General features: G+C 51.4%; 2 protein-coding genes and 2 long non-coding RNA genes across 7 annotated transcripts; 1 reads left to right on the top strand and 3 right to left on the bottom strand.

The window, feature by feature from the left end:
- Window positions 1–13: 13 nt before the first annotated feature.
- On the bottom strand, window positions 14–3,109 carry LOC117803335. Its single transcript, XR_004627063.1, has 3 exons — window positions 2,973–3,109; window positions 1,714–1,870; window positions 14–72 (listed from the first exon to the last, which is right to left on the bottom strand). It is a non-coding gene; the product is annotated as an uncharacterized LOC117803335 (long non-coding RNA).
- VSIG2 (V-set and immunoglobulin domain containing 2) lies at window positions 71–5,678 on the top strand. Of its 3 annotated transcripts, XM_034666024.1 has the most exons (7): window positions 74–1,078; window positions 1,638–1,801; window positions 2,410–2,617; window positions 3,390–3,548; window positions 4,457–4,576; window positions 4,682–4,826; window positions 5,492–5,678. In XM_034666024.1, exons 1-7 carry the CDS (start codon window positions 829–831, stop codon window positions 5,622–5,624), a joined length of 1,179 nt encoding a protein of 392 aa, XP_034521915.1. In that variant the 5' UTR covers window positions 74–828; the 3' UTR covers window positions 5,625–5,678. The 3 variants fall into 3 exon arrangements, with proteins under 3 accessions (XP_034521916.1, XP_034521917.1, XP_034521915.1); XM_034666025.1 differs by lacking the exon at window positions 3,390–3,548 and having other exon boundaries at window positions 71–1,078; XM_034666026.1 differs by lacking the exon at window positions 4,682–4,826 and having other exon boundaries at window positions 71–1,078; window positions 5,492–5,661.
- A 267-nt stretch (window positions 5,679–5,945) lies between these two features.
- NRGN (neurogranin) lies at window positions 5,946–13,692 on the bottom strand. 2 transcript variants are annotated; one of them, XR_004627062.1, is made up of 6 exons: window positions 13,613–13,692; window positions 12,346–12,539; window positions 7,468–7,694; window positions 7,190–7,207; window positions 6,924–7,088; window positions 5,946–6,799 (listed from the first exon to the last, which is right to left on the bottom strand). XR_004627062.1 is itself a non-coding variant. In XM_034666027.1 (4 exons), the coding sequence occupies exons 1-2, from the start codon at window positions 12,358–12,360 to the stop codon at window positions 7,473–7,475; spliced, it is 237 nt and encodes a 78-aa protein (XP_034521918.1). In that variant the 5' UTR covers window positions 12,361–12,539; the 3' UTR covers window positions 5,946–6,799; window positions 7,190–7,207; window positions 7,468–7,472. The 2 variants fall into 2 exon arrangements, 1 of the variants encoding a protein (XP_034521918.1); XM_034666027.1 differs by lacking the exons at window positions 6,924–7,088; window positions 13,613–13,692.
- LOC117803337 lies at window positions 7,701–12,326 on the bottom strand. The gene is made up of 3 exons (XR_004627064.1): window positions 11,646–12,326; window positions 11,335–11,513; window positions 7,701–10,083 (listed from the first exon to the last, which is right to left on the bottom strand). It is a non-coding gene; the product is annotated as an uncharacterized LOC117803337 (long non-coding RNA).
- Window positions 13,693–23,016: the final 9,324 nt, after the last annotated feature.

Raw genomic sequence — 23,016 nt, 5'->3', positions numbered from 1 at the left:
GCTCCTCTGAGTCTGCTTGGGATCGATTCTCTCTGCCTCTCCCTCTGCCCCTCCTGCTCGTTCTCTCTCTCTCTAAAATAAATAAATAAATAAATAAATTCTTTTTAAAAAATAAAAGGGTCACTTGCTATCAGGTGGCATGGGGAAGGCCCCAAAAGTCTGAGGCCAGGAGGACCCTAACCTACTCTGAGCAGCAAGGGGATGAAACCTGGTGCCCTTTCTGCTAGGGCCTGAGTGCTCACGGACTTGGGCTGTGGGTGCACTTAATCTCCTGCTTCCTCTTAAGGGCAGGAGGGAGAAACCTGACTTGTTCTTCCCTTTCCCAGAACACTGAGTCCTTAACAAACACATCTTCTTGCCTTCCTCTGTAGTGAGGGAAAGCTGGACACAGGACGGGGGTGCAGGCGTGTATCCCAAGTCAGCCACACCCTTTCCTATCAAGGGTGGGGTCTTCTCCAACACTCCGTTTCTCTGAGGAGAAATGGAGTGGCTCTGGGAGTGGGGAGCAAGCGGTGATAAAGGTGCCAAAGAAGGGATCTCAGAGAAAAGAAGAAGGGCTCAGAAGGAATAAGAATCTCTGAAGGGGTCAGAAAGGGTCTTCTGCCCTAGGCTCATGCTTGGGGCAGGACCCCAAAGTGGTGATGTCCATTTGCCCACTCAGGTAATTAGAACGCCTCCCTCTTCTTCCGGGGCCACTCTTTGTCTACAGAGTGCTCCAGATCTGATCCCTTCCCCCTGGGGTGCCCGCCCAAGCCCAGTCCCTTTTCCCGGGGCCTGACAGCTTCAGAAATTGGGGGTAAGAGGAAGGCAGGAGAGAGTAGGGCTAGAATGGTTCCAATAGTGGGGCTGGAGGAGGGAGGAGCATTTCCTGACCTGAGGGCACCGGCCTCTCCCCTTGTTTGCTCTGAGATAGCCAGTCTCGCTCCGGCCCTGCACGAGGAGGCTGCCCTGTGGGCGCTGCCTTCCCTCCCCCAGACCCGGACGCCCAGACCGACGCACAGACGGCTGGACACGGCCATGGCCCGGCTTCCAGGGCCCTTCCTCTGCGGGGCCCTGCTGGGCTTCGTCCGCCTGGGCGGTGAGGCGGCGGCGGGCGGGACCGCGGTCACAGCTGGGGGCAGAGGCCCGGCCTCCGGGCTCCAGGGGTCGGCTCAGTCCCGCGGGGCAAGCTGGGGGGCCGCGGGCCGCAGGGGCCCGGGGCCGGCGGGCCGGGATCGGGGAGAGGGCGTCGAAGGCAGGGCGGGCGAAGGACACAGTCACGCAAGCCGCCGGGAAGCTGGGCCTCCCGGGAGGGTTTAACCACCACCGGGCTATTGTTTTCCTTTCCCTGACAAACACACCCTCATACCTGGCCCAGTCTCGGTCATTTTACCCACAAACCCGGCCGAGATGTGTGCTCCTCCCTCCCGGAAACCTCCGGTTTCGAGAAGGGAAGGATTGAGGGGAGGGAGCTGAGCTCTGGAGGGGAGAGGGAGCCCCCCACCGTGCCCCACGCTGGGCCTTGGGAGCCGTGGGTTGGGCAGGGCCCCCAGACCACCACCGGGATTTGCGGCCGGGCCTCCACTCCACCCCAGCCCCGGGCCTGGGGCCGTCCGAGCGCTTCTCCCGCCGGCCTCCCCTCTCTCTGTGTCCCCCAGCCCCCGGGCTAGCCGTGGAGGTGAAGGTACCCGCCGAGCCCCTGAGCACCCCCGTGGGCAAGACCGCAGAGCTGACCTGCAGCTACAGCACGTCGGTGGGAGACAACTTCGCCCTGGAGTGGAGCTTTGTGCAGCCTGGGAAGCCCGTTTCTGAGTCCCATCCCGTGAGCTGAGAGCCTTTGCGCTGGAGTGGAGCCGCCCTCCGGCCTCTTGGTGGGGTTGGCTGGGAGAGGCTGGAACAGAGGGCCCACCCAGGATGAGGGTGCGGGTCAGAGAGGGTGGGTTTGGGGGATCAGCATGCTTGGATGAAAACGTGAGTGGACTCTTTCTAGATCTTAGGACCACAGTCTGCAAGACTCCAGATCCCATAAATGGCTCTGTATATCCAACCTCTCTCCCCTAGCTCCAACAAGCAACTCCCCTGTCCTAGCGCAGTCCCAGGTTCAGTTAATAAGCCCATTGACGCTAAGCTCTGGTGATTGGTGGTAGGATCAAATGATGCCCCTTCCAGGAATATTTGCACTAATCCCCCCCCCCAAATTGAGAACCATGCTTAGCTAAAAGCAATAAAACTAGTTCATTTAGCACCTGGGAAGGGATGGTATTTGGGGACAGAGACCTTGCTGGCTCTGGCTCCAGAGCATTAGCTTCCCTGTCTGGTATAAAAGGAGGGGCCTCTTTAACCTTCTTCTACCTGCTTTCGAGAAAGGACTGTCTCGAGTTGATGCCAGGCAGAAAAAGGCACATATGTGTGTCTCCTGCTTCTCCCCAGATCCTGTACTTCACCAACGGCCAACTGTATCCAACTGGTTCTAAGGCAAAGAGGGCCAGCCTGCTTCAGAACCCCCCCACAGCAGGGGTGGCCACCCTGAAACTGACTGACGTCTACCCCTCAGACACTGGAACTTACCTCTGTCAAGTTAATAACCCGCCAGATTTCTACACCAATGGGTTGGGGCTAATCAACCTTACTGTGCTTGGTAAGGCAGGCTGGGGACCCACCAGCCACCCATGTACCATGAAAGCTAGCACTGGCCCTGCTAAGTACCCCCCACCCCCATAGCCCTGATTTCCAGCCCAAGCACACACTGCACTGGGGACCCCAAGGGAAAATACCTCCTTCCCAAAAGAATGCCTCCTCCCTCAGTCCCTAGTAACAAAGGGCTCAAGAGAGAGAAAGCCCTTCCCATATACAAGGATCTGAGTCATGTCCCCCAACAACTCTATCTTGGGGGGAACATCCCATTTAGCTCAGATTCTGTCTTCCCTGAGGTCAGTGGCAGAGAAGGGGAGTGGCCATTAAAGGAACAAGGGCCCCTGTCACTAGGCACCAACCTTGTGTTCAGAGTTTCCATTTCACTCCAACCCAGAAGCTGCTCGGGGATGAGCAAGCAGAAACTGCTAAAGAGGCTGGGGAGTCTAGATGGAAAAGCGAAGACTTAGGAGATGCATTACAACTGCATTCAGAGATCTGAAGGCTTGTCCTGTGGAGGAGAGATTTTTCATTTCTCTTTGTGGGCAGAAATTGGGACCAAATGGGTGGATATTATATTAACACAGATTTTGGCTCAATATGAGGAAGAATTTTCTAACAATCAGAATTTCCAATAGTGGCAATCATTTCCTGGGGATGCAGTGGAATGTGGACAGAAGTGGACTATTATTTGGTGGGAAACTGGAGCAGGAAATCTAGCACTTATGGAGGGGGGCGGAGCTAAGAGATGGCTAAGTTACTTTCTGTGACTTTTGCAGTCCCCCCCAGTAGTCCCCTGTGCAGTAAGAGTGGTCAGACCTCCGTGGGGGGCTCCGCTGCACTGAAGTGCAGCTCTTCCCAGGGAGCCCCCAGGCCAGTGTACAACTGGGTACGCCTTGGATCTTTCCCTACACCTTCTCCTGGCAGCATGGTGCAAGGTAAGGGCCCAGGGCATCAGGGAAGAGGGGACCCAGGACCTGGGCAAATCTGGTCCACACACCCTCACTTATCGGTTCTGTGCCTGTGGGTCTGACTGCTGTACCTTTCCCTGCTTCTTTCCTGGTGTCCTGTATTGTCCCCTGCTGTCTGTCTTCCTGCGGTCCATGGCTCTGTGCTCCTGGGAGCATTTCTTAAGTTATGTGTACTCCTGATATCTTGGAAGACAGTGGAAGGCAGGGAGGTCTTCTATGATTCCCACTTCTGGGGATTTCTTAAGGGTTGTGAATCATTTCCAAGCTGCCCAGAGAGGAAACTGAGGCAGGGTAGCATGGACTGGCTTGAATCATTTAGTCAGCGTCTTGGGAGGAACCAGATAATTGGTCAAGAGCCTTGGCTTCTCAGCCTCCACATGCTTGTTCCAGTGCCGCCCTTGCCCCAGCCCCAGCACTCCCCTTTATCAATCCTGAGAGCCCTCTGGATCATCTGGTGTGTGCTCTGCCTTCTAAAGGGAGGGTAAGCAGCTGAGTAAAACATTTGGGTAAGCTTTGGGCCACCCCAGAAGATACCATTTCTAGCAATCGAGCCTTCCCTCCACCCCACCCAGGAACCTGACATCAGCCAGTTAGCACCCCACCCCAATTCCCAGAGTGCGCCTTCTCCCCCTCCCCTGAAAAGGCAGCTGTGTAGGGTGGAAAGAGCGTAGAAGTGTCAGTGGCTTTGGCACTTCTTTTCTGGGTCACCTCGGACAATTACTTTCCTTCTCTGAGCCAGCGCCCCCCCCCCAATAAAAGAGGTTAGTCCTTTCCTGGCAGGATTGCTGTAAGGCTGAAATGAAATACAGGATCATCATAGTAGGTGCTCCCTGTGAGTTGACTGAATGACAGAACATTTCCTTCTCACCCTCCAGATGAAGTGTCCGGCCAGCTCATTCTCACCAATCTCTCCCTGACCAACTCTGGCACCTACCGCTGTGTGGCCACCAACCAGATGGGCAGTGCGTCCTGTGAGCTGACGCTATCTGTGACTGGTAGGGGATGCTGGTCAGAGGCCCTGCGGAAGGCCCGGGCTGCATGAGACATCTGAGGAGGGGCCGAGGAATGTCTGCCCCTCTGAGTTCCCTGTGTCCCCTTAGACCCATCCAAAGGCCGAGTGGCTGGGGCTGTGATTGGGGTGCTCCTGGGCGTGCTCTTCCTGTCAGTTGCTGTGTTCTGCCTGATACGGTTCCAGAAAGAGAGGAGGAAGAAGCCCAAGGAGATGTATGGGGGTAGTGACATTCGGTGAGCAGGAAGGCTGGTGGGGGGAGGTTACAGAACAGGAGAAAAGAGCTTGGGTTATGAGTAGGTGACTTCAGCCCCCAAACTCTGACATCTTTCAAGTTGTTTGGGGGTAAGGAGTGCTGCTCAGCTCTGGGATTTGGTGGTGGGGGTGGCAGGTAGAGCAAGTGTACTTGTGTGTGAGCGGTGCACGGGGTGGAGGACTTGGTTCATGGCTTCCCTCACTCTCCTCATACTGAAAAGAATTTTCAAGGCATTTTCATATACATATATAGGCTATGGATGCCAGGAGTCGGATCCTGAGCCTTCAACTGAGTTTAGTTCTTCCATGTGGGGGAGCAATGAAAGGAGAGGCAAGAGCTGCCTCTGTCACCCATGTTAGCTGTCAGTCGTGAGGTCCAGAAGAGGGCTCAGAGCAGTATTTCTCAAAGTGTGGTCTTCAGATTATTTTAGGAGCTTCTTAAACATTCAGATTCCAGCTACTTCCTGTCCCTCCTGAAGCAGTGTGTGTGTGTGAGAGATGGGTTGTGGAATCTTCATTTCAACCCAAATTCCACAGATAATTTTCATGCGTAGTAAAAATTTAAAGTCTTCAGGTTAGAGAATTGGGGGGGGGTCCTTTGAGGGATGCCCCCAGCCTTCACCAAAAATTTTCTTCTATCTATCAGGGAGGATGCCATTGCACCTGGAATTTCTGAGCACACTTCTGTGAGAGCTGATTCTAGCAAAGGGCTCCTGGAGAGGCCCCCCTCTGCCAACAGTGTGACGACCACCAAGTCCAAGCTCCCTATGGTTGTCTGATTTCTCCCCCTACCCTTGAGGGGGAATATGAAGAATTAAAGCCTTTGGGTACCATATTGTCTCCCTCTTCTGTCGGCAAAGCGCATTCCTGTAGGCGGCACAAAGAGTGTTTACCAGTACTCAAAGGTATGGGCTTGGAATCCTAGAGGAGACGCTGTAGGTGGGAAGTTTGGTTGGCTCCAAGAGAGTAGGTTCTAACAAGACCCTCTTCCCCTTTACCCCTCCTCACCTCCACTTTTTGGTTTGGTCAAGTGAAATTTACTCAAGCTTCAGGCGATGGCCTTGTGCACCCAAACTCCCTCCCCTCCGGCACCCTCTGAATACTTGGACATTCCTCTTTATTGTTCACATTCCAACCCAGCACGGTCACATGCACACACGGAGATAAAAATCCTTCGGGCCACAGCCCCAGGAGCCCGGCGGGGGGCGGGGCTAGTAGGGGCAGGGGCGGGGCCGCGGCAGACTCCTCCCACCGAGCCTACCAGGCGCTCGGCGTTTGCATAAACAAGATGAGAGCTGGAGAGGCGGCTCTCAGGGTGCGCTGGGGAGAGGGGAAGCAGATTACAGGCAGGTGTGGGGTTGGGGTGCGAAATAGGTACTTCCCTTACGATCGGAGCAATAGGTACTTTCCTTACAATCAGAGCAGGAGGTATCCAACAACATAAAAACCCTGTTTCCCTCTCTCGTCACCCCAGAGCCAAAGTTCTGGGGTCAGGCTGGGGCGCGAACAGCACAGAGACGCAGAGCGCCCCCTTTATCTGCGCACAGAACGAAAGGACCTTTGTTTGTTTTTTTTTTTAAGTGAGTGTACTTGGGCGACGCTTAGGGCGCCCTCCGCAGTGCGCGCAGGGAAGTGCACGGAGGCTGCGGGGGCAGAGCTGCATGCCGGGTGCGGGCAGAGGTGGGCGAGAAGCAAAAGAAGGAAGACGTGAGAGCGCGGGGTTTGGGGCTAGGGTGGGAAGGAAGGGGGAATGGGGACCATATTAGACTGGAGGACTAACTAAAAGGGCACGGACTTAGCGACTCCTCGACGGAGCCTGCCTGGGAGAGGGGGTCTCTGGGGACGCAGGGAGGGCTCCTGAAGCTGGCAGGCTGGTGGGAAGGAGAGGATCACAAACACGGCAGGGAAGTCTCGTCACTGCGAAGGGGACGCGGCATCCATCTCTCCTCGGCAACTGAGGACAGAGAAGGTCTGAGCACCTGCCCTCCCCGGTACTTCCTCTCCCCCTTCCTTCTCCCTTCCTGCCAGGACCCCAGGGCAGGGAGCGCCAGGGGACCCCAGTCACCCAGAACCCCCACCCGAGTCACTGAGCTGAAATAAGCGGGTGCGTGTGTGCGCCGCAGTGTGTTTATCGCCTCAGGCCGGGTTTGTGCAGCCAAATGGGGGTGGCTGCGGTTCTGTGTTGGTCCAGGTGTGTCCCTGTCGCAGCCTCAGGCGTCCTGATGCACCAGAAAACCCGCAGGCTGGGGGGGGGGCGGGGAAGGGTGGGCAGAGGGAAAGGTGGGGGATTTGGTCCTTTTCTCCCCCTCAGGCTTCCCACCCGCTTCCGATTCGTATTCATTACCTTTGAAAATGCTCAGTTCTTCGGTCCAGGGCGAGAGGGAGGGAGGGAGGAGAGAGAGGAACAGGTGAGCTCTCGGAACCCGCAGCACCCCCAGCCTCCTCCCAGCCACCCACCCCAGGCCTCGGATGGTAGTCCCCCACCCTTAGCTCCCTCTCCACCCCGCGGCCCGCCCGTAAGTCTTCAGGCTCCTCCGGAGGGGGAGCGGGGCCGCTCTCGGCAGGTCCCGGGTTTGGGAAGGGGCAACCTGCCGCCCGCCCGCCGCGCCCCGCCCGCCTCACCTGGCCTAGTCTCCGCTGGGGCCGCCGCCCGCGCCTCCCCGGGCGCCCCCAGCTCCGCCCGTTCCCCCGTGGCCCGGGCCCTTCCGGCCGCGCTCTCCACTCTTTATCTTCTTCCGCGCCATGTGGCCCCGGAAACTCGCCTGGATTTTGGCCGCGGCTGCGTTGGCGCCGGGATCGTCCAGCGGGATGTCTAGAATGTCGTCGTCCGGCTTGGAGCACGCGCTTTCCTGGGGGCGGGGCAGGGGGTACTCGTGGGGTGACTGGGCTGAGACCTCGCGAGGGTGGGGTAGGAGTAGAGCCTTGGGGGACCGGGACGAGGGCGACGCGCGAGTGGGAAGCGCAGAGATGGGAGCTGCGGGCGTGGAGAAGGACTGAGGAAGGGCCGCGCGCTGGTGTGTGTGTGTGTGTGTGTGTGTGTGTGTCCCTCCTGGAGAGCGGCAAGCAAAAAGGGTCAGGGTCAGGTGGACACAGCTGTATTTCCAACTCAGGAAAGAGTCGTGCACGGTGGGATGGGGTGCGAGACAGCTAGATAGCCCTGAGTGAGCAAAGGGTCCATCACCATGGGCTGAGCTGGAGAGCTGCTGAGCAGATGGAGGGTGGGCTGGGAGGACAGTAAACAGCAGCAGGGACTCCTGGACGTGGCTGCTCCTCCCCCTGTCCTCAAAGGGTGCCTCCAGCTCAGAAGGGCCCTTCTGAGTCCAGGATTCCCTGGGACAGGGTGTAGAAGAATCAGGCCAGTCCCTGCCCTAAGTAAAATCACAGCAGGGCTCAAAGCTGCAATCAGGGTGAAGGCTAACCCCTGTTGAGTCAGTCTCCCTCCACCTAGGGCTAGCGGCCCAGAGACTGCTTTGCCATTGATTCTTCCTTTTCCAATGCTCCCCAGGAGGTACTCAAACACAGCCGAGAGGAGGTGGTCTGGAAGAAGCTACGGAGAGAAGGCTTTACTCCAAAAAAGGACAAAGGAAAGACAGGGAGGGGCAAGAAGCCCTTGGCTGTTGTGTGCTCCAGAAGAAAAAAGGCATTATGACAATAGCTACCCATTAAGCACTTCTCGTTTTCCAGGCACAGTAACACAGTGTTTTACAGACATTATTGTATTTAGTCCTAGCAAAGCTATGACGCACCTTTTATTGTCATCCTAGTTTACCTCTAATAAAACTGATGATTTAAGTGTTTATAAATCTTACATAAGGTCGTACAGATAGTCACTAGTGGACCTAAGATCCAGGTCCTTGTATGTCAGAGTTCAGAGTATACTTTCAACCCCAATTGTGTAGGATAAGCAAAGGCAGTCAAGAAAATGAACCAAGCTTTACCTCTTGTTACCTAATGCTTTCTTATCTCAGCTTTCGTCTGAAATCAGGATCATCATATCTACTTCTATGGGTTGCGAGGAAGCATAAACAGCATGATATACATCCAGTTTCTGGCACAATCTAGTTGCTCAATGAATGGTAGCTATTATGATGATTCTTTTAATTAACAAGTTGATGTGAAATAGTTGTTTTTGTAGGCCAAAAAAAAGAAAAACCAAACCAATTTCATATGGTTCAGCCTATAATAATCCTATAATAATCATATCCACCCCCAGGCCTCAGGTTTCTGTCTCCCACAGCCTGCCCTAGCTGAGACAGGTAAAGGTTGGGGAATTGATGGTATTGATTTAGAGGTAAGGCTCTGGAATGGAGAGGGCCTCAGTCCCTGAGCCCCTTTGTTGCTTAATATTACGCACAGCATTAATGTGGGTTGGGATGCAGATGGTTACTATGGAGTTAAAAAGACACTCATTTGATCTGACCCTCTGGCTTCTAGGAATTTTCTCTCTCCCCCTGCCCCCCACAAAGACTTCTGCTTTAAAAATAGCTTCCCCTCATCATACTTCGCAATGCTGTTTTCATTTCCTGGGCTTCAGAGTTCTGCAATTTGTGCTCAAGATGCCCACAATTGATTTAAATGCAGTTAAAGGATGTTATTAAGAAGCCAGTGTGGTTGTGGAGGGGATTGGCACTCTTTGTCTTCTGCAGGTCTAGCACTCTCTCTCTCTGACCTCTTATTCTCCACCTGTAATCAGAAACAACTCTTTTTTGTTCCTTGATTCTCAGAGCTCAGTGCCTCTCTTGGGATATCCTTAGGCAACAGTGAAGCTTCTCCTCAATGAAGCACAATGATTTAAAACAAACAAACAAACAAACAAACAAGCCCATTCCTGACCCACCTATCCGTGGCCAGCAGCTATGGGGGAAGGGGTATCTTCCCCCAACCATGCTCTGACCAACCTGCTGTCTCTACCCTCCTCCACCAGGTCCAGAATGGAAATCTGGAACAACAGGGAGAACTCCTCCCCCGAATCAGCTCCCTCTCCCTCCAGCTAAATTCTCAGGGCAGAGCTGCTCTGTGGCCTGTCCACAGGCAGAACTAGAGAGAGAATAAAAGGAACCCAGGAAGGGTCACAGTTCTGGGCTGGTGCCTTCTAAAGCCTGAGAGCTCCATATGAACCAGAGGTGGAAAAGTGGTGGAAAAGAACGTAAAACAGGAAACTATGGCTTCTGGTCCCAAGAGGGCATATCACTTCACCTCCAGGGGTCTCAGTTTCTTCAGCCGCAACTGGAACTTGGCCTAGATGGATAAATTCTTTAGGTCCCCAATCCTAAAAGCCTTAAGAATTATCCCTGCAGGAGCACCTGACTGGCTTAGTTGGTTAAGCACATCTTCCTTAGGCTCAGGTCATGATCGTGGGGTCCCAGGATTGAGCCCCGCATAGGGCTCCCTGCTCAATGGGGCATCTGCTTCTCTCTCTGCCCCCACTCCATTCTTGTGCTCTCTCTCTCTCTCTCTCTCTCAAATAAATAAATAAATAAATAAATAAATAAATAAATAAATAAAATCTTAAAAAATTATCCCTGCCTATTACTTACTATATACCAGGCCCTGTGCTTTGCACACATTACCTCACTTAATCCCCACTTCAGGTCAAAAAACAGCCTCAGAGACATTTTGTAACTTACCCAAGGCCACAGAGCTAACAAATTATGATGGGATTCAGAAGCCTCAGGGCAGGTAATTATTTCTGTGAGTTCAGCTAAACCAAGTCAAACAGACTAAGGAAAAGAAAGGATCCAAAAAAAAATGTCTCTTTGCCTTTTCATATTAAGTGAATGGAGGGAAGTCATATATATATGTGACTATGTAAATCAGCAACTGGTACATTTGAATCAGCAGCTCTGCCTCTTAAAAAAAAAAAAAAAAGCTCTGTTTTCTTCTTCTCATTTCTGTTTGAGCCTCCTTACCAAGGGGCAAGAAGGAAATAGGCAGAACTAAGTGTTTCCCAAACACCAGGTCATGATGGCCAGCAAGGAGAGCCCCAGAATAAAAGATAAACAGGGCCCTGCCTTGGAGTGCCTGGCTGGCTCAGTGGGTAGAAAATGCTAGGGGGGTTGACATTGAGGGGGTTGGGCGTACAGCTTACTTAAAAAAAAAGGAAAAGGGGGCCCTGCCTCCAGACCCCAGATGCACTCTGTTCTCTACATGTCCCAGCTCCCTTCCAGCTGAGTCCACCTCCACAGCATGGGGATGGGGTAGGAAGATGCTTAGTCCCAGCCCTGTCCCAGCCCTCAACCCCTGTCACCTCTTCTCTCTTTTCTCCCCCCCACCGCCCCCGGTCTGACAATGGTGCTGTCTCTTGCTTAGTCCTTTAGCCCTGCAGATCTGGGTTGTTGTGATGATTAAATATAAAGTTAGATACATGGTAAGCAATCACAAATTGACCAATATTATTGATGTTAATGAATCAAAATCATAATAACAACCACAACGATTTGCCCCCTAAGTTCTTTCTGCCTCTTGGTACCCAGAATAGGGAAGTCTCACCTCTTATTAACCGGCTATTCTTTCCTTCCAAACCTCACTTTTTTTTTTATTTCCTTTTGTAAGCCATAGGTTGGAGGGTGGGGAGCAGGCAAAGTCATAACCTCTTGTATCATTAGCTGGGTTGACTGAATGACAGAGAATGCAAGGACTTTGGAGTAGTCTTTCTCCATATGTAGGGGCTAAAAATAATTAAAAATAAGAAATAAACAAACACATTTGATATAGTATGATCACCGTACTCCTCTAGTGTGCTAGGAGCCAGGTCCTGTGCCAGGCGCTTTCGTACCCAAGTCACCTTAACAGCAACCTACTTTGGCATCAGGCACTCGCAGCATCCAGGTCTCTGTGTGGGCGCTGACAAATTGCACACTTCCTTGCCTCGCCAGCAGGGCTCTCCCGTGGTCACTTCACCCAGCCCCCTCCGGGGCTAGAAGGCGTTGGGGGACGGGCCAACCCCTCCTCAGAGCCACGCTGACTAGGCTCTGGGCTGCCCATCATCATTTCTGAGCTAACCAGTATGAACCGACTGTCCCCCCCCCCACCCCGAGCTGTACAGTGCGCGAGGGTCACGGAGATCATCCTTGTCTGCCCACCCACGGCGGTGTCAGTGGGATGGGGAAAGGGGTGAGGGCGAAAGCCAGGGGAAAGGAGACCGAAAGGAGTCGCCGCAGCTTCGCTAGTTTACAGTGTCTCTCGGGGAAGTTCCTCTTCTCGTCTAACCTGCAGCTTCGCTGCTGCAGAGCCCTGCAGAGTCCGCGGTCCAACCTAGACTGCCTGGCGGATGGGCGCCCAGACGCCCCCGCAAGTTGGGGAGCATTTTTCCTAGGGCTTCCAAGTCAGGCGGTACCTTCCACCACCCACCACCCACGTCTCAGCAGGCACCCCTTATTGCTCCTGGGTCTTCTGCACCCTCAAATGCACTTCCATCCCTTACTCTCCCTCCAAGGGATTCTTGGGAGCCCCTTGCCCCAGATCAAGCTGAGTGCCGGTCCACCCGGCCCTCTAACTTACGGTGCAGCAGTCCATGCTGGTGTTGGGGGTCCTTGGCTGGGGCACAGGCTGGCGCAGGGCGGGGGTGGGGTCTGGGTGGTGCTGGGTGGGAACTCTGGGGCCTTAGGGTGCCCGCTGACCAGCGCCGAAGCAGCAGCTCTGCTCTCGGGTCCTCTCTCCCGCGCTCCGCTCTGCTCGCGAATGTAACCTGAGCCCTTCGGTCGAGAAGCCAATCAGGAGAAGCCTCGGGCAGGGCGGGCGGGGATTTTGCAGGGAGGACCACGCCCCCTCCCTGCTCCCTCCGCCTCTCTCCCCCTCCTGCCCCAACCCCTCCGCCTACACACTTCCATCCATTCCTCCTACACACCCCATCCTCCCAAATTCAACGCCCTTGTTTGCTGAGGCGGCAGACTGCCAGGCAGATGTACGCCGCCGCAGGCAGAAGGGGGCCCCCGACATCCCGGGCACAAACACTCACATCTGGGCACAACACCCCTCCCACCCATATGTGGAAAACCACGCACCCCTCACCCACCTCCCCACAGTTCCACAACTTAGCTAAAGTCCCAAATATGGCTCCCTCTAACTCCTCCTCCCCTCACCCCCGCCAGTCCTCAAAAAAAAGCCCCCTAAGACGTGCGTTTAAAAAGTCCCATCATCACTCTGCTAGGGAAGCAAGAAAGCTGTCAGTACAAAACCTGAGCGTGAGCTCACATAAACTCGAAAGCTCACAAGCCCCACGTGTGCATATGTGGTAATGCCCCGGCTCACTAAAATGCGCACGGCTACAGGCACACTCTACAGACACAACCTGAAAAAATAACTACCCAGACCTTGTACACACGCTGTGCAGATAAATGCAGACGGTGCACCGCCTACATGGGTGGTAATCACCCCACCCGCGATGTCTCCGTTATCTATCTATCTATCTATCTATCTATCTATCTATCTATCTATCATCTATCTAATGTATATATTTATGCATAGATACTGGCTTGGGAGAAATACCCTTCCCTCCCACTCCCCATACCAGAATCTCCCTAACCTCTTTTTAAAAATTAATTTATTTTAGAGATAAATGGAGAGAGAGCGCACGCGCAAGGGTGGGAAGGAGCAGAGGGAGAGGGACAAGCACACTCCTTGCTAAGGGCGGGCTGATCCCACCACCTTGAATTCATGGCCTGAGCCCAAACTGAGTCCCTTGCTCAACCTGCTGAGCCACCCTGGCACCCCTCCCTAACCTCTTGATCCCTTGCTTCAGAATAAAACAAAAACTGGCCACTCTCACCTTGCCCCTGGGAAGAAGAAAAATATCCTAAACTCTGATATTGGGAAATATAAGAAATTGTTGTCTTTCGGGGTCCATGGTGGAGGAAGGATGTGGGCTTTGTGAGAGGCTGGAACAGGGAGATATGGGAGGAGCATCGTGAGGCAGCAGCCTGCCACATCTGTGGTGACCAGTGACGCCCCCCTCCCCCCGCCTGTCAGGGTACGAGAGCTGGCAGTGTGGCATGGTAAGTGGATAGAGTAGGCCACCTCTGAGGAAAATAGAAAGTCTTTCCCAGCTAAGTCCCAGAGGAAGGAAAGCTGCTCAGGCAGGTTGACCTAAGCAGAGCAAGGAGGGGAAAAATGCCCTGTGGCTCCGGTTGAGACAGGGGATCCTGAAACAGCACCGCAGGGAATCCAGAGCCACTGGCCAGTCATAGCATGGCTGTTGCATGCTCCCTTCCTACCTGGATGGGCTACAGGCTTTGCTTGCCAAAGGGAAAATGATGGGGACAGGGTTAGTCAGCTTGGTTTCCCCAAACTGAGCTGGATGCTGGCCGGGATTCCAGGGCTTGGGGTATAGGGGTGTCTCTCCCAGCATGTTTGGGACCCACCCACCCTTGTAACTGAAAATCTGTTCCCCAATCTGTCTCTGGCACATCCTCTATCCCCCCACCTCCACCAAATGGCAGGATGTCCTGGGAACTCAGCCCCTTGCCTAAATGAGGGGCACATCTGGGGCCTTAGCTTGTGTCAGTTCCTGTTGGACTTCCAATCTAGAATCCAGAGGAGAAAGGGAAGGAGGAAATTGGGGACAGAATGGGTATCAGGCCTGGACTCTGCTTTTCTCTTCCCAAATTAGAGCTGAGGAATTCGGGATTTAGCGAGTTTGCAGGAAAGTCTCCCAAGTTGCTAGGCAACATCCCTCTGCAGGCTGCTGCCTCTGGGCCCTTCTTCCTGCTGGTCAGAGCTGAAGGGGGGGTAACTTTACAACATGCCCCCCTAAACTCCCACACAGGCAGCACAGCCCTTCCCTCTTCCCAAAAGATGCCCTTGTGTGGGGTGAGCGTGTCTCCGAACCCTGGCGGCCCCGTGGAAGAGCAGAAATGGCAACTGTCAGTTCCCTTCGCAAAACAAGCATTTCAGCAACAGCCCACTTGAGGCGCCCACACAGCACTGGCCAGTGAGCTTGCCGCGGGGGATGGGCAGTCTCGGAGGCAAGGAAAAGGTAGACAGAGAGGAAGGCAGAGACGGTAATCAGAAGACAGACACAAACTCAAATAATCCAGAGGAAGGAGCAGTGACACGTACAACCTCATTTCAATGACACACACACCGACCCAGAGGGACAGAAACACACCCTGTTCACACATCCACAGAGACACACACTGCGGGCCCATTGCCACACACTGGCATCCAAAGATAGGCACAGAAGTGGACCCCTTGGCCATCATGCATCAAGGGCACATGCTTCCTTGGTGAGGGCTTCCTCTTTTGGACTAGGTGGCCAGGGTTCGTCAGCAAGATGGGCTGGCTGGAATTCTGAGCCCCTGCTCAAATAGATGAGCAAGGAGAAGGGGCAGGAGCTGTGTGGAATGCCTGGGTCTGGCTGCTTGGAGGAGCAGGCTGTCTCATTCTGCGAAGCTCGGAGCCTGGCAGAGCAGTGCCAGGTGACCCTCCCCATGAGGGACTGCCGGCCGGGCGGAGAACCTGGGTGCCAAGGGCATCTTTTGGAGGGTCACTTACTAACCAGCTGGACTTGAGCCTTGTAGCTGTCCTCTGTGCCTCTTCGAATTTCATAAACTCTGCGGCCCCTACGGCTATTGAAGGAGAGGGACTGCCAGCCTGGAAATGAGATGAACTCCGGAGGTTAGAGAGGGCGCCGGGTTATGGGGGGGCGGCAGGGAGCATGGCGGGGGAGAGGCACAAAGTCAAAGCGGAAGAGATTTTAGACAAAAGAAAAGATAAGAGATGGATTAGTGTGAAGCTTCTGGGGTCCAATACGGATCCATCTGGGGACAGATGGTGGGGGATTTGGAGAGAGTTGGTCCTCGTAAGCAGAGAGAAAAGCCAAGGCACATGGCAAGCTATTTGCCAATACTTGTGGCTTCCCTTCCTTGGAGTGGGCACTTTCTGAACATAACATCCCAGCTCAAGCCCACAGAGGGACTCCATGATAAGATGGGGGTGGAAAGTAGGAGGCCGATGCCTCTGGTGGAGCTGATCTGGGGGCTTCTAAGGTCAGGATTTCACCCATTTGAATGGAGGGGGTGGGGATAGCAGGAAATTCAGTTTTCTCTGCAAATATTTCAGCTTTTGCTGTAGTAGTATTTTTAGCAACTTGGTTGGCAGAGGAGGAGCCCGGGTACATTTTTAAAGGGGCCTCTGCCAGACTGGAGGCCTCCTCCCACCCTCACCCCACACGTCCTAAAGCAGAGGGGAAGAAAGTACAAGGCTCAAGGGGCGCATTCAAATCAGGTTTGCTGGGCATTAGGTGACCGTTAAGTGCTCTTCACCCATAGTGCGGAGCAATCATCAGCAGTATCATTATCGTTAACAGCTTCATCTAGAAGAGGAAATACGTCTTGAAGTTCTGTTGTGGGCAGGGTACTACCGGGACGCAATAGGGAAGGTTTAATATACTTGGAAAGACAGCGGAAGGAACCAGCACTCCTGTGTGACTTCGGGGTGTCGTGTGTCGTGCTAACCACATCATCTATGTGGTTCCATTTCATTCTTACAGCAATCCTGTGACTTCGGCCTTATGGTTCCTATTTACAGAGGAAGAAGCAAAAGGGTTGAAGAACGTACCCAAGGCTATATCGTCATTAAAGTGAAAAATCTAGATCAAAACTCAGAGCAGAATAATAACAGTATTCTACATCGGAATAGTGTTTTTCAGAGTGCTCCCAAATTCATGATTAATTTGGTGCTCATGAGAATTGTGTGGGGAGGTATTAATATTTTTAACTCCTGTTTCTGAGGACAAAGTAAGGCTTAGAGAGGTTAAATGACTTGTCTAGAATTAGCCCTCTGGTGAATTACAGAACCAGGGCTAAAATGCAAGCGTTCTAACATTGAATTCTGTGTTTTCACCTTAGAGGTGTACAACATCCAGCACTTGCCCTGGGCTCCATGGGGTGGGTTATAGTGGTTAGCCAATCAGACACAGTTTCTTCTGTCTTGGATCTAACAGTCTGATGATGGAAGTATATACGTATATGTGTGAGCATATAGGTAGATATATGTATAGATATAGATGTGTATATATACCTATGTGTATATATATGAAATGTATTTATATCTCCTAAAGTAATAAATGATAGATGCCAAACGAATGGTGCACAGTAAGCATTATGGGAGTTGAGGTGTGGGAGAAATCATCGAGAGGTGGGATGATCCAGGAAGGCTTCCTGGTTGAGGGGGCTAGAGATAGGCAGAAGGACATCTTGGCAGGAGCAAATGTTGTGAGCCGTGCACTGCATTTAGTGTCTCTGTGCTTATGCTGCCCCAGTCCAGAAAGGCCCTGAGGACAGCAATCCCAATCTCCTCCCCATCCCCACAGGTTGTTTTGTTTTGTTTGTTTGTAGTGGGATCCACACCCAATGTGGAGCCAAAGTCAGGCTTGAACTCACGACTCTGAGATCAAGACCTGAACTGAGGGGCGCCCGGGTGGCACAGCGGTTGAGCGTCTGCCTTCGGCTCAGGGTGTGATCCCGGTGTGGTGGGATCGAGCCCCACATCAGGCTCCTCTGCTATGAGCCTGCTTCTTCCTCTCCCGCTCCCCCTGCTTGTGTTCCCTCTCTCGCTGGCTGTCTCTATCTCTGTCAAATAAGTAAATAAATAAATAAAAATCTTTAAAAAAAAAAAAAAGACCTGAACTGAGATCAAGAGTTGGAGGCTTGGGGCGCCTGGGTATGCAGTCGTTGGGCGTCTGCCTTCGGCTCAGGACGCGATCCCGGCGTTCCAGGATCGAGCCCCACATCGGGCTCCTCCGCTGGGAGCCTGCTTCTTCCTCTCCCGCTCCTCTGCTGTGTTCCCTCTCTCACTGGCTGTCTCTCTGTCACATAAATAAATAAAACCTTAAAAAAAAAAAAAAGAGTTGGAGGCTTAACCTGACTGACCCACCTAGGTGTGCCCCCCCCCTCCACCTCCCTGCAAGGTTTTATATCTGAAGCTCATTGCCTTGATTTTACCTCGAAACCCTCCAGGACCTGTAGGAACACAGCCAATGTGTGCTTGTGCCTGCTCGCAGCCCTGCTGGTCCTCGGTGCGACCCCTTGCTCCTCCTTCATCTCTACCCCCTTCTTCTCTGGGCCTGTGTAGTTCAAAGTCCCGGATGTGGTTTACTCCTTGTTCCTCTATTGCCCCAAATGTCTACCTGCTTTGCTGCCCTCCACTTCCCTTCCCTCAGTCTGCTTCCGCACCTTTCCTCATGAATCACAGTAGGGATGGCTAAGCCGTGTGTGTACCTTCTGGGCCGACACATGCCATCTGTAAACATTGCACCAACACAACCATTTTTTATAACAAAGGAACAACCATCTTGATAATATTTTAAGGACAAATCTAGCAGAGTCCTAATAACCACCTCAACTGGGGGCCAGACAAATGTCTGTTTGAATTTGTTTTTATCAAAAGACTTACATGAGGTGTAATTCTTACCTGATTCTTTAGTCCATTTAAAGACTCTTTCTTCTGTGGGTCAACCAGACGTCCAGATATCAGACCTTCTTGATTCTACCAGCGATATGTGCCAAGTGAAGTTCAGGCCATTCTGCTGGTCGTTGTTCAGGGCAGAAAGGATAAACTCTCATCCGGGAGATGGAGACCCTCGATCATTCAGAAGGAGCATCTCTTGGAGCATGCGTATGGGGCCAGTATCCCAGCCTGACACTTCCCCGTGCTCACGCCTTCTAATCCGAGAGCTTGGGGTGCTGGTTTTGATCTGGATCCACTGGCCATGGCTCTCATTCATTTGGCATCTAGCAAGGTACTCTTTTTCTTTTTAATCTTCTGTCTTATTTTAGGAACTTTAAACTCTTGCAAAAGTTAAGTAATGTAAAATGAAGCCCACTGTATCCATTACCTACGTTCAGTAATTCCCAGCACATCACCAAATTCATATAACCTATATTCCTTATGATTCCCCCATTACCATTTCATTCATAAACATTCAGGTATGTGTCCTTGAAACATACAAACTCTTTAATACCTATTTTTAAAGCCTATGCTCATTAGCCTGGAAATTCGGCAAGGAAAGAAATTCGAGCAGTTTTCTTTACCACTGTAGTCTTAACACAGTGTCTGGGACATAGTGGATACTCAGTAAATATTGTTTGAATGATTGAATGAACTAGGGGTGAATGAATAATACTGTCACAAGGAAACAAGGTTGGGGGGGTGCCTGGGTGGCTTAGTCGCTCGGACATCTGCTTTTGGCTCAGGTCATGATCCTGGGGTCCTGGGATCCAGCCCTGCATCAGGCTCCCTCCTTGGCAGGGTTCCTGCTTCTCCTTCTCCCTCTGCCCCTCCCCCTGCTCATGCTCTCTCTCTCAAATGAATAAATATATATATATATTTTAAAAGAGGAAACAATGGATAAGGAAAAAAGTGCATATATCTGTGATCAGGCATGATTTAATGTGTTAGAGGCCCAGTGTGTCTTCAGCAAGCACTTACTAGGTGGGCCTTAAATAGGGAGGCAACTCTCCATCTCTCTGAGATTCAGTCTTAGGCCTTCCATTCTGAGGAGCTCAGACATGGCCCCATGTGCTCCTTGGAAGTCCATGCTGGGGTGGCCCTTTTAGGGGAGCAGCATGGGAGATGGAGCATGAGAAGGGCCTAAGGGCTTGGGAAGCAGCCAGGCCTGTACACCCGTTTATTGAGTTTAATGTTTCTATTTCTGTTTCATTATTTCTTTCCTTCATCTTGGTAAAGCATTTCAACTTCGAGCTATGAGAGGGGACATTTAAGGAAGAGTTATAGACTCAGTCTCAGATCGGGGAGCCCAAGGAGGGAGAGCCAACACGAAGGCAACAGCCGTTTGCGGGGTACCTTACGAGGAAGGTATCTCTCAGTGGATGAGAGTCCAGGTTTGTGGTCTTGCTGCCCCGTTCCATCGGGACAGTCTCTTCCCATTGACAACCTTAGAGAGTTTTATCATTTTTTTAAAGGGGGAAGTTTCTTTCATTGGGTGATCTGACCATGGTTGACCCCAATTCTCTGGACTAAATCTATATGTTAATGTTTTCTGCCTCCCAGGCCAATCCAGTGGTCTGATAGGTAGATGAAGACCACCCTGCCACTCCCATTTATAAGGAATTAAGAGCCTACCACCTTTCACTTTCCTTAAGCCAGTACAGATCAGCCACACGGCTGGAAATGGTGTTACCAAAGATCGTCTTCTGAATTTCCGTATGAGCTTCTGTGAGAGCAGTAGTGTTGGTATGGAAAGGTCTTTTACCTTTAAACTTCCAAAGGAAGGAGACATTGACAATTTCCCTAGCAGACTGTCATCCGATAGGGCCAAGATGTGGGGGAACGGATATTAGAATTCAGCCGTTGTAAGGCCTGGGTGGCAGGTCATCTGCAAGAGAAAGTTTCCTCAAAGACACCACCTAACATGAAAGACACGTCACACGCCCCTGAAACTGAATGACACAAGAATTTGGTCATTGGTTCAAATGTCTTTCCCTATGTAAAAATGAGAGTAGTTCCACGTTGCTTAACCCTGCCTCTAACCTTGGAAAGTGATGTTGTTTTGCTCGAATTTTTTCCCCCTCTTTGGCCAGATGGAAGCGATGCAAGGAAAGGATTATTAAAGACGAGCTTTTGTTATTCTGTAATTTGGGCGGAGCATTTAAGTTTAAGGAGGTAATCGCTGCTGGTTATTTGGGGTTGGTATACTTTTGTTATTTTTGCTTTGCCTGCCGTGGGATTGTGTGTTGGGGTGGGGTGAGTGGGGAGTGCTGGAACAAGAGCTGTTTTGGGACTGGGTTGTTGGTGGAAATGTTCGCGCTGCTTAGACAGAAGCCATGCCAGGTAAATCCATTCTGTCCTTTTGACCCTGAAGCCTTAAGGTCTTCAAGTCGTCGTTCTACAGGTATTCAGTGTTCACAGAAGACAGAGTCAAAGGTCTATACCGTAGACACAATCTTATGCGTACATATTTCTCAGAAGCGAAAGCAGGTAAAGCCTGGTCCTTAAAAAAGAGAGAGCGCTTTTTTCCTACTGGGAACAGCGTCATGGAGCTATGCTATGTTATGATTTGCTAAACATATGTCAGATCATAACAGTAGGAAAGTTCCACATTTGGGATACTGTGTGAGGATGCGTATAGATCTTACTAAAACCATCATGGCAGCCGCTCTTGGCTTCCTAGCCAATATCTGCGCATTTCCCCTTCTTGCTTGCTAACAGAACTGCAGCTTTGTTGGGAGCAGTCATGGGTCCGGGCCTGACATTGTGCCATAATCAGTCTAAGCCTGTTTCTACTTCAGCTTTTATGACAGCTAGGGCTGGTCACAAGACGCAGATATGGCCAATGAGATCCAAGCAAATTTCTGCTGAGAAATCTTCTGGGAAAGCTTTTGCTTTCCCGAGAGGAGGAGGCAGATGCTGCTGGCACCACCAGCCCCCTTCTCTCTGCCTTAAATACAGACCTGGAGTCTAGAGCGGCATCCGCTATCTTTCGACCATGCAGCAAGTCAAATACTGAAATCACGAGGAAAAAAACCCCTCCTTTATATTTAAGCCATTATCATTCAAACTTTCTATAAGGCTTACACAAATGAATCCCTAATAAGACATCATAATACAAGAGAGGTTCAAGTGCAGATCAGGGCACCTGTCGTTGACAAGATGAAGACTGCATGCACAGGTTATTTCCAGGGATTCTTTGATGACAGACCTGAAAATTCTAAGTTAAAATAGCTAGTAATTCAGGCACAAGTGTACGTGATCTCGTGCAACTTGACTTCCTAATTGGTTGTCCTAGATTGGCTCTGCTTAATTAAAGGAACCATTGTAGGATTCTAAGTGACCATTTATAGTTCCTGTAGTCACGCTCAAAGCCTTTGTCCCTGGCCTCCCAGCATTGCTACCACATCAACCTCTCAGTTGTCCCATGACTGGTGTGTGGGTTTGCTATAATTAGAATTACTGACAATTAAGGAAAATTCCTTTAAGTCAGAGACAAGAACTCAGAGATAGAGGAGGACTGGATGGGTTTAGGCGTTTTATCTCTAGCGAGATGGCTGATCTGTGTTGGTTTTTAAGAAGTTATAGGTGGTAGACCCTTGATTCCTTATAAACGGCAGCAACAGGCTGGTCTTCGTCCACCCAAGAAGCCACTGGTTTAGTTTGGCAGGGAGAAGTCATTAACATAGGAATTTATTCAAGGGAGTTGGGATTAACCATATCAGACCACACAATGAAGCAAGGTCCCACCTCTTTCAGTAAAAATAAAACATTCCAAGGTTAGCCCTGGAAAGAGATAAGATAAGAGTCAAGGCAGAGCAGGTATTCCTCCAGATTCTGTTTGTACGGCCTTCGGAGCTCCTTCAGAGCACACGTGTCTCCTCGGTCATTCCCGCAGACAGTATATGTAGTCCACATGGAGTGGCCTGTCTAGTCGAGCTGAGATTCTGAAGGGTTGATTAGAGATTCCTAGGACAAGGATTCTTTATCAGTTCTTCGGCTACTGAAGGTGTGTCTCCTTTAAATGGGCATTACTTCTAACCACAACAAGGGAATGCTTGGCACCTATAAGCAGAAACCTCTGGGACACTGGGAGGGCACTTATTATTATTATTGTAAACAGCATGTATATGCAAGAACTTCTGAATTTGCCTTTGAATTAACGTAAATATGTTATAAGTCTGGAAGGTCTCAAACCATTTTCCTGGAGCATTTTCTGTGCCAGATATTTATTTTGAGCATTTATTATGTGCCATCTGCTTTATACTAAGGGCCTCACATGTGGTATTGATCAAGATTCCCTTGGTTGTAAGGGATAGAAACCCAATTTACATTAGCATAAGCATCAGTTCACTGCAAGGATGGAGGTGGAGCTTCAGGAACAACCAAATCCAGGAATATAAAATATTAATAAGATTCTCCTCTTCCCTTTTAATTCCTTTTTTTAAAAAAGATTTTATTTATTTATTTGACAGAGATAGAGACAGCCAATGAGAGAGGGAACACAAGCAAGGGGAGTGGGAGAGGAAGAAGCAGGCTCCCAGCAGAGGAGCCTGACGTGGGGCTCGATCCCATAACGTTGGGATCACGCCCTGAGCCGAAGGCAGATGCGCTGTGCCACCCAGGCACCCCTCCCTTTTAATTTCTTGTCTTTGCTTCGTTCTGCATAGTGCTGCCGTCCTCATTCTCCTGGAACTATGGCTGCAGGCAGCTCTGAACTTAAAC

This window comes from Ailuropoda melanoleuca, chromosome 8, assembly GCF_002007445.2.
Source record: "Ailuropoda melanoleuca isolate Jingjing chromosome 8, ASM200744v2, whole genome shotgun sequence".
Classification (NCBI taxonomy): domain Eukaryota; kingdom Metazoa; phylum Chordata; class Mammalia; order Carnivora; family Ursidae; genus Ailuropoda; species Ailuropoda melanoleuca.
The sequence above is the reverse complement of the archived record's forward strand: the minus strand, read 5'-3'. Positions and strand labels throughout refer to the sequence as shown.

Excerpts from the sequence above, each read along its gene's own strand:
- VSIG2 (XM_034666024.1), top strand. The coding sequence starts at position 829 with ATGGTTCCAATAGTGGGGCTGGAGGAGGGAGGAGCATTTCCTGACCTG. Across the intron at positions 3,549-4,456 it reads TCCTGGCAGCATGGTGCAAG|ATGAAGTGTCCGGCCAGCTC; the intron begins GTAAGGGCCCAG and ends CTCACCCTCCAG. Across the intron at positions 4,827-5,491 it reads TATGGGGGTAGTGACATTCG|GGAGGATGCCATTGCACCTG; the intron begins GTGAGCAGGAAG and ends TCTATCTATCAG.